The sequence below is a fragment of the Chroicocephalus ridibundus genome, chromosome 1, assembly GCF_963924245.1.
Source record: "Chroicocephalus ridibundus chromosome 1, bChrRid1.1, whole genome shotgun sequence".
Classification (NCBI taxonomy): domain Eukaryota; kingdom Metazoa; phylum Chordata; class Aves; order Charadriiformes; family Laridae; genus Chroicocephalus; species Chroicocephalus ridibundus.
Genome location: NC_086284.1, coordinates 164,569,241 through 164,580,796, shown reverse-complemented (window position 1 = coordinate 164,580,796; position 11,556 = coordinate 164,569,241). Strand labels below are relative to the sequence as shown.

The 11,556-nt window shown below is 49.8% G+C and overlaps 1 protein-coding gene and 1 long non-coding RNA gene across 2 annotated transcripts; one reads left to right on the top strand and one right to left on the bottom strand.

Moving 5' to 3' along the window:
- Positions 1-264: 264 nt before the first annotated feature.
- Positions 265-3,693, bottom strand: ATF4 (activating transcription factor 4). The gene is made up of 3 exons (XM_063322471.1): positions 3,208-3,693; positions 1,744-2,058; positions 265-1,205 (listed from the first exon to the last, which is right to left on the bottom strand). Exons 2-3 carry the CDS (start codon positions 1,958-1,960, stop codon positions 355-357), a joined length of 1,068 nt encoding a protein of 355 aa, XP_063178541.1. The 5' UTR covers positions 1,961-2,058; positions 3,208-3,693; the 3' UTR covers positions 265-354.
- Positions 2,065-9,686, top strand: LOC134509858 (uncharacterized). Its single transcript, XR_010069437.1, has 3 exons — positions 2,065-2,933; positions 4,589-4,865; positions 6,262-9,686. It is a non-coding gene; the product is annotated as an uncharacterized LOC134509858 (long non-coding RNA).
- The last annotated feature ends 1,870 nt before the right edge of the window (positions 9,687-11,556 follow it).

Below are 11,556 nucleotides of genomic sequence, written 5' to 3'. Positions count from 1 at the left end.
TGGGATTATGCCTTTGCTACCGAGACACCTCAGTATGACCCTCCTCACTTTAGTGCTTTTATTTACTAGATGTAAATTGTACTGGGTGAGAAGCCCCTTGAGTCACCGCGTTATTTGACCAGATCCAAAGCACCTTCTCTGCCCTCACCCGTTGGTGCACGACACCGCACTCTCCTCCAACCCAGCAGCTTACGCTGCATTTACGCCCAGGTGTGGTGCAAGTTGAGTTTGTTTTACAGGTACACAGTTACCGCACACCAGAACTGCAAGTTTACTATAAAATAATTTATTAGACAGCAATACACAGCCTTAGCAGCAAGCTTATATACATGCACATAAAAACTGCTGACTACCCTACTCAGGGACTCTAGCTCTTTTGCCCTTGGCCTTGCGGACCTCTTCAATCAGATCTTTTAAGTACTGAATTTCCTTACTAAGGGAATCTGCTTTCTCCTTCAGGGCCTGGTTCTTCTGCTCCAACTCTCTGCACTCCCCAGACAGCGCCTCCTGTTCCGCCCTCTTCTTCTGCCGGTAACGCGTGGCAGCCGTCTTATTCTGCTCCATCTTTTTCAATTTTTTATCTATTTTCTTCTCTCCTTTCATCTTTGCTGACACTACCTTCTCTGCAGGATGATCATAGGGTTTGGCCCGCACAGAGCCACAGCTGGCATCTGCAGGGAACTGGTTGCCATTGGGGGATCCAACTGAATTGGTGGGACTATGCTGGGGTGTTCCCAGGTAGGAGTCTGGGCTCATACATATTCCACTATCATCGGAATGGTTCTCCTCCTCTTTCTCAGACTTGGTGATCACTACCACAAAGGTGGGGCCCTCCTGTTTTCTTTCTCCTTCCAGAACATCCACTTCACTACCTAATTCTAAACTAAATGAGTGGTCTGGAGTGGAAGTCAGAGACCCTGGGGAGAGGGGAAAAGACCAAAGGGAAGCCAATGGGGCCATTGGATCTGCTCCAATTGGAGATTCGGGGAGATGGGTGATTAGGTCAGTTATCAGTGGAGGTTCTTTGTTGTGAAATTCCTGGATGGTAGGGTTAAATAGGAGATCACACGTGTCTTCCAACGTGGCCATCAGGTCGTCTGGTGAGACGGTGGCTTCCAGATGTTCCATACCTAACAGGGCATCAAAATCAAATTCCTTCAGATCCATCTTCTCCACCATCCACTCCATGCCAGAGAAGGCATCCTCTGCACAATAAAATAAATAGTATTTAAGTAAACCAGCAACCACTGCAACTCAAGCTTCTGAAAACAATCTAGAAACTCATCATTTAATGTCTTCCCTATCTTTTATGTTAGTAGGAAAAAACTTAACCATCAGAAACAAAATCCTGCCATCTAGCTGCAGAAGACTGCAGGGTACAACGTAAGCCATCAGCTGTTCTGACATTCCATCCCTCTGACTCCAAACAACAGAAGAATTCAGGGCCATCTGAAACATATAGCCATGCTTGTTTCTTGGGACCTCTGCCAGGGACTAGTACAATGAACAGCTGCTATGTTATTAGAAGGACAACAGAAGCATCACTTTACCATACACCAGGCCAGTGACCAACAATTCTGTGTTGTGCAAGCAATGTAGTACACACATTTTTTTAAGCAGAGGTATGCGTGGCAGGTTGACTTCACATTTAAGAAAACCTAGCAATTTAATTTTTTAATCAGAATTTTATTAAGTATATTGTGTCCCACTGTAATTGAAGTACTTTATGCAAGTAAGTCTTACCCTGGCTGCTATCTATGGTGTTGCCTAAACTGTCCACAGCAAGCCAATTGGAGGAGACTGCCTTAGCCTTGTCGCTGGAGAACCCATGCGAACTGAGGGGCTCGGCCACCTCCAGGTAGTCATCTAGGAGTCCCAGACTTTCCTCAGCCACCGAACACGGCTGGCTGAAGGGGGATAACGAATCCCCCAACAGCATCTCGTTGTTCAAGAGGCTCATCTTCTTCAGTTTTTAATGCTTTGATGTCAAAGGATGTAGACAAGTAGAGGGTCTTTTTCTCGACTACAGCAATGCTGCTGTGCGGTGCCTTGAAAAACCTGCGAACAGAACTTCAATTCATCAGTATGTGTCCAACCAGCACAGTCGCTTCTTAAAAAGCAGCGCCCCCTCAGAAAGCACGGCAGTGCTCTTACAGATTGGTCTGACCTCGCCATTTTGGGGGCTGCTGCTTGCCTGCAACACCTTTATGCTTTTGGATTTCTTGCCGAAGGCTGGCCAGGGCCGGCCGCGGCTTCCAGGTGCCAGTCTCCCACCCAGGGCCGCCCGACTTCCTCATGCCCAAACATGGCCCCGGCCGCCGCCGGCCCCGCCCACGCCAGCTGCCGCGGCCATTTCGCGATCCCGCCGCCTCCCTCTATCCCCCCACCCCCCTCCCCGCTACCACGCCGGCGGCCGCCATTTTGTATCCTGCCACGTTTCCAGCGGGCTCCCGGCACGCCCGGGGCTGAGCCGCGGCCAGAACCGAGGGTGCAGCGCTGGAGAGGAGGTGGGGAAGGACCACTACGGACCTCTCCGAAATGAGCTGACTTACAAAACAGGGCGTTTGGGTGAGGAACCGAACCGAGTTTCACACACACAGCACCTTTTACGCCCGTTTCCAGCGGGTTATGAAACCCCTCCAGGGGATCAGGGCAGACTTATCGCTACGGTATTAAAAGATTACAGTACTGCTGCCAGCTGATGAACAGCCCCCGTTTATCTACTCCGGACGATACACCGAGTGGTATTTACACCCCCCGAACCCCGATGCCTCCAATACCCCACTTCCCCCCAGCTACAGCAGCTTTTCCCACAGGCGGGGTCAAGAAGCCCCCACGAGGAACGTGCCGCTCTTAACTACCACGGAAACCCCATGAAACGGAAAAAAAAAAAAAGACCCGTAACTTTTGGGAATCGAGTCTTCCTGAGCGAGGTAAGAGACAGGAATTTCCCGTAACTCCTTGTAGAAATGGCATTTCCTGCCGTTTTTGACACCCGCCGCCCCCAGGGAGGTTGAGCTCACACAAGGATGCCCCCCCCGCACACACACACCCATCTTATTACCCAGGTATTATATTTTTTTCCCGGGGAAATACCCACCATCACCATGTGATAAACCTACCCCCGAAGCCCATTTAAAAGGGGAGAAGAGGGCGACTAGCCACACACAGGCGAGGGCACGCCTGTCCCTCACACACAATACTCACGCCATGGTTGCAGATGCCGGGGATGTGCTGAGGCCGCCGCCGCTGCTGCTGCCCCTGCTGCACTGGCCGATGCCGCCGCTGGCCCTGCCGCCCTTAAAGAGCCATGGCGGCCAGGGGAGGGGAGGCTGCTCCGGTCCGCGCCGCGCGGGGGAAGGTGCTGCGCACAGGGACCTTCGTACCACCTCACTTCTCTCAGGGACTGACACACAATGAGGTGGCAGCGCCTGCGCGCCGCCTTTATATACGATGCGCCTTAAGCAAAACGAGATCCGGCTCTGAGGTGTCCTTCCGCCAAGCGTTACCTCCCTCTCACCGGCGCCCGCCGGGCTATAGCTTCCCTCTCTTTGGGCTTCCCTCTTTACATTCTCCTACGGGTTAATCGCAGGAGCCGCCGACAAAAGCCACGGCTCCACGACGGAGCAGCGAAGGAGGAAGAGGAGTGGAACTATACAGTGTACGTCCGCTCCGGCCATCTCCCCGCCAGGCGAAGCCGCGTCACGTGACCGGAGCAGCTGAGGACGCTCCCCCCCCCGCGGCGGGGAGCGAATGGCGGGCGGGGGGGGACGCTTTAACCGCCAACAAAGACGGGGCGCTGGCATAGGAGGCATGACGCAGGGCGCCACGTGGGAAGGGGAGGCGCTCATTGGCTGGAGGGGAAGCTGTTCACGTGCAGGGCGAGCTGCCGTTGGCTGGGGCCCGAAGGAGGCCAGATGCTGAGGGGATTGCGGGGGGGAGGCGAGAAGGAGCAGCCGGGCCGGGAAATGGCGGCCGGGGGAGGGAGGGGGAACGGAACGGAGCGGTGGCTGCGCCTCTCACCGCAGCCCGGCGCCTTCGCGGACCCGTCCCTCTCGAAGCACCCTGTGTTCCCCCCCGCGGTTGATTTCCCACGGCCCTTTTTGTTCTCTACACAAAGTCCTGCCGAGGTCAGGCCTGAGCTGGCGGGTGCTGCTCGGGCTGAGGCGCTGGCATGGCTCCCCTGCAGCGCTGAGGCGGCAGGACGCCATGACCTGCTACCTCAGATAAGGTGTCAGCCCAGGGCAGTGTCGCCTTCCCTTTCTGCCTGCCCCGCACATGCAGAGCTCAGATTATGGCTGCTTCCGGGCATGGGCTGTGTGTTTACGTCAATGATGGCGCCTGCGTCGCTGATCTGAGCCTGCCGGCCTTGCAGTGGCCATGGCGCAGTACCGACCTGGAGTGGTTTGCGTGGGGCTTCACTGGAGAGCCGCGCTGCTGAGCAGCCGACAGCATGACTCTAATTAGTGCCTTGAACCTATGCAAGAGCTGAAAATGAAGTTGGTTATTCCCCATCTGAAGAATGAGAACTTCCTCTCCCGACCTGCAGTTTCACACTGACACAGTTGCCTCTCTGTTCTCTGTGCAGGCGTTACTCAGGCTGATGTGAGCATTAATGGATCGCCTACATAGCCTTGCAGCTCCAAAGGGCAGCGTCACCTTGGAAAGTTTTTAAAGTGCAGTTTCACATTATGTTTTATCCGAGCTAAATCGACTTGCTGCTAGGAAAGAAGGCAGCCCTCTTCCCCCGCTCTGTTCCTGGCTGTACAGTTCCACCAGCTGGTCTGGTCCTCAGTAACCCAGCAGGAAACTCACAAGGGTCAACAGTTTTCTGCTGGTTTTAGTCCCTTCATCATTTCACTCAGGTGAGACAAGCGTCAGCCAGCTGTGTGCTTTCCTCACGGTGTCAGGGTTTTCCAGCTTCAAACGGTTGCTTTTCCACGTTGCCAACCTCGCAGGGCGCCATCAGCTCCCAGAGCTGCGGTGGGTCCTTGCTTGTTCAAACACCATCATCCTGCAGGTCAAATTGCTCTCGGCTGCTTCTACAAAAGACTCCACTATTTTCCAGTTAGGGCCTCAGTAGTATTTGTGTAAAGCCACGGCCTTCACCGAGTTTGCCCAGGTGTAACTGCCTGGAACTTATTAAACAACTTGACTGATAATTTGCTAGGACAGGCGCAACCCACTGTCTACTTTTAGCAGTCTGATGTTACCATCATCACTACAAAGCAGAATATATGTCACTCCACATCTGTAAACTGAATATTAGCTGCTGAATGAAAAAGGCAGTTTTCCCTCCATGTTGGTTTGTTGGGGTTTTTCTGTTTTGTTTTGGCTTTTTTTCTAGAAGTGAGCACAGATTTTGGAATGACTCACTAAAATGGAGGAGGCAGAGAAAAGCGTCCTCCAACGCCAGAAAACACCACAGGAGCAGTTGAGCGATCTAAGATTACTGCTTTGATAAACACACCACGGAGCAGGCAGATCTTGCTTCAAAGCAAAATTTAGGAGATGCGACAGCTTTTAAAGAAGCCAAGCGGGCGATTGGCTGGGCGGATGGGTGGACAGCATCTCCATGTCCTTACTGGCTAAAGGAGAGGTCTCGCATCCTCTGCAGTGCCTGCTTGCCCCTCCTTTAAGTGAAAAGGATGATTGCACAACTGTAATCGTAGCTAAATAAACAGAAATGCTATACACACACAATCCTTCATCTTGAAAAGATAATTATAGATTTCTCTGGAAGGACTCTGGATATGTGTGAGCAAGAATCACGCAAGCAAAAATGAAATATGCAATGAGGAACTTAACCTAGATCTGCCTGTTTCCTAGCTGCCTGGTTTCCATTTTGTGTGGAAATTTATGTGGAAATTTGTCTGCGTTACAAGCTCCAGACAGAAATTTTTTAACGCTCCCCAATCCAAAAATTGAAATCAAGTAACCAGAAGCCAGCCATTTAGTGACCAGCATATTTTTCCCTGTTTCCTGAAGGACTGCGGAATTACTGTCGTTACATAATTCCATGAGCTACATCCCCAATTCCTTTATAAATCATCTCTCCACATTTGCACATGTTACTTCAGAGGTTTCTCCTTTGTGGCTAGGGTTTTTGACTGAGGTAGAAGGCACTTCTTTAAGCCCAAGTAACAGTTCCTTAGGAATTTTTGTACAAAAGAAATGACAACTATTTCCCAACCAGAGAACTACTAGGTGCCTGCTCCTAGCTCAAAAGTGTCTAAAAAGCGTTCCTTTCCTGTATCACAGAATACATTTGTGGCTCGGAGATTGAGAAGTCTGTCAGCCCTGAAGAAAATTGAATTTACAGCGCAAAAAGGTGGCTTCTGACTGAAGAGTAATTTGTGTGCATGGTCAATGAACTCCTGCTGACGCGTTAACAGCTTTAGCATGGTGGATGTGATTTTCCTGCCCTGGGTACCAGCACCTCGGCAACAGAGAGCTCCTGTGATAAGTGAGATCCGTCCCCACCCAGAAGCGAGGGGCCAGCCGCCGGCGAAAGGAGCTGCTGGTGCAGAGCTCGCTGCAGGACGGAGGCCACAGTGACCTTGCTGGGGAGTGATGAGCTGCCCTGATAAATACAGCACTGCAGAAAGCCACCTCCGGCCGAAGAGCAGCGTCGGGAGGTGGAAAACTAATACTCCTCCGTTCACCCTCCTCCTTCGTTAAGATGGAAGGTCAATATATGTGCGTGCTTGCTTTTTTTATTAATTATTTTTTTAAGTTAACGTTGCAAAGGAAAAGAGGTTTTCTTCTTCCACCAGCGAGTATACAGGAGATAAACACGCAGCGTGCTATGTTATTAAGTACACAAAAGACAGTGAGGACGTAAATGTTTCCATGGTGACATCTCCTCGCACAGTCTAGACCGTCATTATAGGATGCTCTCAGGGACTCGGGGGGTGGGGGGGAAGTACTCGTGGGCCCCTGCAGCAAGGGAGCGAGGCGGGGGGGCAAGTACGTGGTGCTGGGGCCAGGAGGGTAACCGACAACAGTAATGGAGATGTTTGCTCCTTCCTGGAGTGCTGGGAGAGCTGCAGCCAGGGAGAAGGGCTGGCAGATGCTGCATCACCACCCCCTTGGTGGCACCGGGCAGGTGGCTTTGGGCCCCCACTGAGCCTCAGTGGCCCGGTGAAGGGTCATATGGGCTTTTGGCTGGCCCTGGGCCCTACTGGGGTGGCTGGGGAGGAGGGGGCATTGCCGGCTTTGCAGAAGGATGAGTGTGAGGGCAAGTCCCCAAGGGGATTCTTGTGATAATTTCTTGTCCTTTGAACCTTCCATCAGAAGGGACAGGAAGCCTTACCCTGGCACTTCAATCAGCAAAGCATTTCCAGAGACCAGCAGGAATTTTTCCTGGAGACAGAGTGCCGAGGGAAACACAACAGAGGAATGAGGCGAAGCAGCTATACGTTTTGAGCAATTTCGAGGGAGAATTACCTACAGCCTCTATGGCACAGGCTAATTCGCAGTGCTCGGCTGCTTCTCTCCTCATGCGGCACAAACTGATATCTGAAGGATCTTTTCTACCAGATTCTCATCGTAAGCTCTTTAGGAATTGCTTATAGATGTTCCATTTTAAAGCTAGATTGAAAAGCAAATATATGTGAATAAAGACCAGGCTGGGAGGTATTAGCATCCATCTTTTATTACATACAAACAGAAAATAAGTTAGCCATATGCTCTGCCTCATTTGTTTTGGACACTAGCACACCAAATGGAATCTCTAATAAATCTTTCATTGCTTACCCACCCCCTCACTGTCTTCTGTTTCCATGCTGTTATGTAAATATCACTGACATTTGAAATGAGACTAATAAAAAAAAGGATAAAATCTGCAATTTACATTTGCAACTTACAGTTCAATTATTTTAGACAGATATGGAAACAATCCTGGTTGTCCACCTACATTTTTCTTACTGAACAAACGTGGGCATGCCAAGCACATGCCGATAGCTCACAAAATATGGCTCTCCAGAGGCTTAGTTACTCAGAATCAGCCAGGCTGTAGCCAGCTGCCACATGTAAAAACATTGTGCAAATCTGGTAAGAGGGAGGTAAGTTTTAACTTGTAACTTGCCCAAGCGTGAATTTCCTGAGCAAAGCTACAACTGGTTGAAAATGATGTTTAGCAAAAAATATGTGTGCAGGGGGGTAGGAGGGGATGCTGACTTTTGTTCAGACCATTGGGGGATTTTTTTTTGGTTTTGTCATTGTCCAGCCTTGTTTTGTTATGACGAAAGTGCTTGGGGGTCAAGAATTATCCCTCGTGTGTATTAGCACATGTGGGAGCAGTTTAGCCCACAAACAAAAGCCTTCCAGTTGTCCAAGCAATAACAGAACAGAAACATGTCTCATGGCAGCTCTTGTTCCTCACGGGGCTGTAGTTAACGTGGCCCCTGATGCAGGCTGTGAGTTCAGTGTCTATCAGAATGTAGGTATCTGTACCTCACCAGCATTTGCTGGAGTCACACGTGCCAGGTGCCTTGTGCCTTCCTGTGCGAAAGGATGAAGATGAGAGTGGCAACGCACATTCCTTCTTTTTCTAGCAGTGCAAAGTTAGCAAGAACCGAGGCCTGAAGAGCGGGTACGGCTTAAGAGACTGCAGCATCTCAGGCAGCCACAGACACCAGTGGGTGAGTTAACAGCCCATCGCCGTTTCAGTGGATTTCTCTTTCACTGTCTCGGTGCCCCTTAGACTTGTCAGAACAAGGACACCTTGCAGCATCAGTCCAACGGCAATTACGCTGCTCTCCTGAACCTGGCATCTAAACTAGCAGCTTTGGCTGAGGCATGTGGAAAAGTTACTTGAGCTTGAGTTATTTCAGCCTCTCTGTTCAGTGAGGGGGGATGCACGATGAAAGGCTCATAATACCAGACTATGCTCTGCGTGCTCCATCTGGGGATTTGTTTTTCACTTCACATAACTTCAGAGTGTCTTGATAAGGCCAGGAAGAGAGACTGTGAATGGGTACACCCTATTAATGAAATCAAACAGGATCCTGGGGATATCTCGTGTGCGTGTGAGATCTCTTTGTCTCTGATGCTGGCAGGCAACTTCAGCAGGAACACTGACAAACCATGTAGTTCAGACAAAGCTCTGAAACTCATCTGGGGATAAATCACCTTTGAGGCTATAGCTCCCCAGGTCCCTGGGGAGGAACACTGCAGACATTATTCAGTAATATTTCTCAGCTCTTTGTAGGCAGCAGCTGCTTGGTGGATGAAATGTACCAGTAGACTTCGATCTGTTTTAATACATACTTGTTTACAGAGGAGGAGAAACTCCTGGCGGTTGTTGACGCAGTAGTGATATCATTCAGTTTATAGCTTTTTCCTGAACGACTGTCATTTTCCCTCCTAAGGTCTCTGTTAGGAGATTTGGCAAAGGATGCCAGATGCTTTCAGAAAAGATGCTTTCAGAAGATGCTTTGAGACTGCTCTGCTCCCTGCACTTGCGCATGGGCTTGCGGGTGGCCTCCAGCAGAGCTTCCTCAGATGTGTTACAGGGGTACCGGCCATTGGCAAGCTGGAGAATAGTCCCCAGAGAGGACTTTGTGGCCAAAGTATCATATTGTGCTGTAGCTTCTCAATCCACTGCGCTCCTTACTGATTCACTGTGGTGCTTGGTGAGGGAGGTTTGCAGTTTTCTTAACAGGAGGAGGTTTCTGTGCTTGACTGCTGAGAGCGCTGGTTTGAGACTAAAGCCAGGTCTGTCTGAGGAACCAGCCACGGCAGCCCACCTCAGCTGGGGAGGTACTACTCCCAGTACAGAGGTACTGGGAGGTATCCCTCAGAGGGTGAGACTTTTTTGACGCCTTGTCCTGGGATTGCAATGACAGTGGACATCTCCTCTGGGTCTGAAGGCAACATAGGCACTGTTAAGGAAGGTACCATTTGAGCCATGCACCTTAGTGGGTGCAACCATGCTGAGCACTTATCAGAAATAGAGGTCTCCCCCAGGCAGGGTGAGGCTTTTTTGACTACAAAAGGGTGAAGTCTGTCCCAGGCCACAAGGCTTGGGAGTCCAGTCTGCTGGGTGACACCAAGTATCTTCATTTGCAGTGCAGAGCGATGCACTGAAGATGGATCACTCTTCTTTTTATTAACTTTCTCTTCTTACATATGAAAGAAATTTTTAAAAAAGAAAGAGGAGAAAGGTTCCTAATCCAAATCACTAGCTCATTGTTCAAGAAAAGACACTGGACTAGATGCTTTCTACTGTCTCTCTGATGGCCACAGGCAGTGATTTGGAAAAGAGAAGGTTTGTGCCTTGGTCACGCGCTTGCCTCAGCAAAAACCAGCCTCCACATGAATGCCAGGCAGCTGGGACCCCTGCCAACGTGTGCTCTAACAAGCAACGTGGGAGCTGCGGCTCTGTGGCCTGTGGGATTACTATGTCTTGTACTACCTTTGCTTCAGCACATCTCAGGCCCTCTGACAGCGTTTCACCACCGCTATAAACAACCAGGAGCTGAACATAATTCAGATTATATTATCTCTATAAGTGGCGGTAGTTATTATGTCCAAGGCCGTAACTATCCTCTGTGCTAAATAAATTCAAGAATCTGAAGGCAAAAATGTCTCTCTGCCATGCTGCTTCCAGGAATGATTGCTTCTCCCCTTTCAAAGGGGGTAAGGAGCCTGCCAGGGCATTACGAGTTTTGAAGTAATGTCTGTCGTGGGACAGGTAAAAAGCCAAGGCAGTCCATCATTTGCCATGTGTGCCCTTGTGGCTGTTGCCTGCTAGGGCTCTGTCCTTTGCAATGCTGAGCAGAATGAGACAAGAGACTCTTACATGACTGGGATGATTCCAGCGGGATGTCTGCTGGGACAGTGTATCACCCCCGTGCTTCTGTGGAACAGTGATGATTCCACCACAGTGACAGGCAGGGGATGGGGTGGGCTTGCGCTCAACCGAGGGAACTCTTGCCTAAAAAAAGGAAAATCCAAAACAAACCCGAAAACTCAAGCAAGCAACTTTTGCCCATTATTTGTATGGAGAAGGCTTTCCATGAAGAATGTGGTTAGAATTGATATATATATATATATTTCCCCCGAGAAGCTTAGCGCTGAGTGTTAATAGACAGATCAAAGAACTACTTAACCACTGGAGCCAGGGAAATTGAACCAGGGCAGCAAAATAAAAATCAATCTGACATTTAGTGTGTTTAAAGTGATTTTGTTCAGAACTGACTTCTGCGTGAGTACTTAGGAAAGCTTAAGATCATGAAAAGTTTTGAGTTCTGTGAGCCAAACTCTGTCTCCCACTCTCCTGCTCTTCGTAAAATGACAAGAACGCTTTCTCCGCACTGAATGAGTTCAGCTCTTCCCTGTCTTACCCGTTGGTCCGACCACCTTGCCTTACCATTTGCAAGATAATTTCACAGGATCACACACTATAAAGATATTATTAGGCTGCTCACCACCACATTTCTGTCTCTGTGACTTGTGAATAATGCTGTCCTCCTCTGAGTATGCTAGTAAAACTTTTATGCTGTGCTATCCCTGATTGTGTAGGGGACACATTTACTACATGATAGCTAT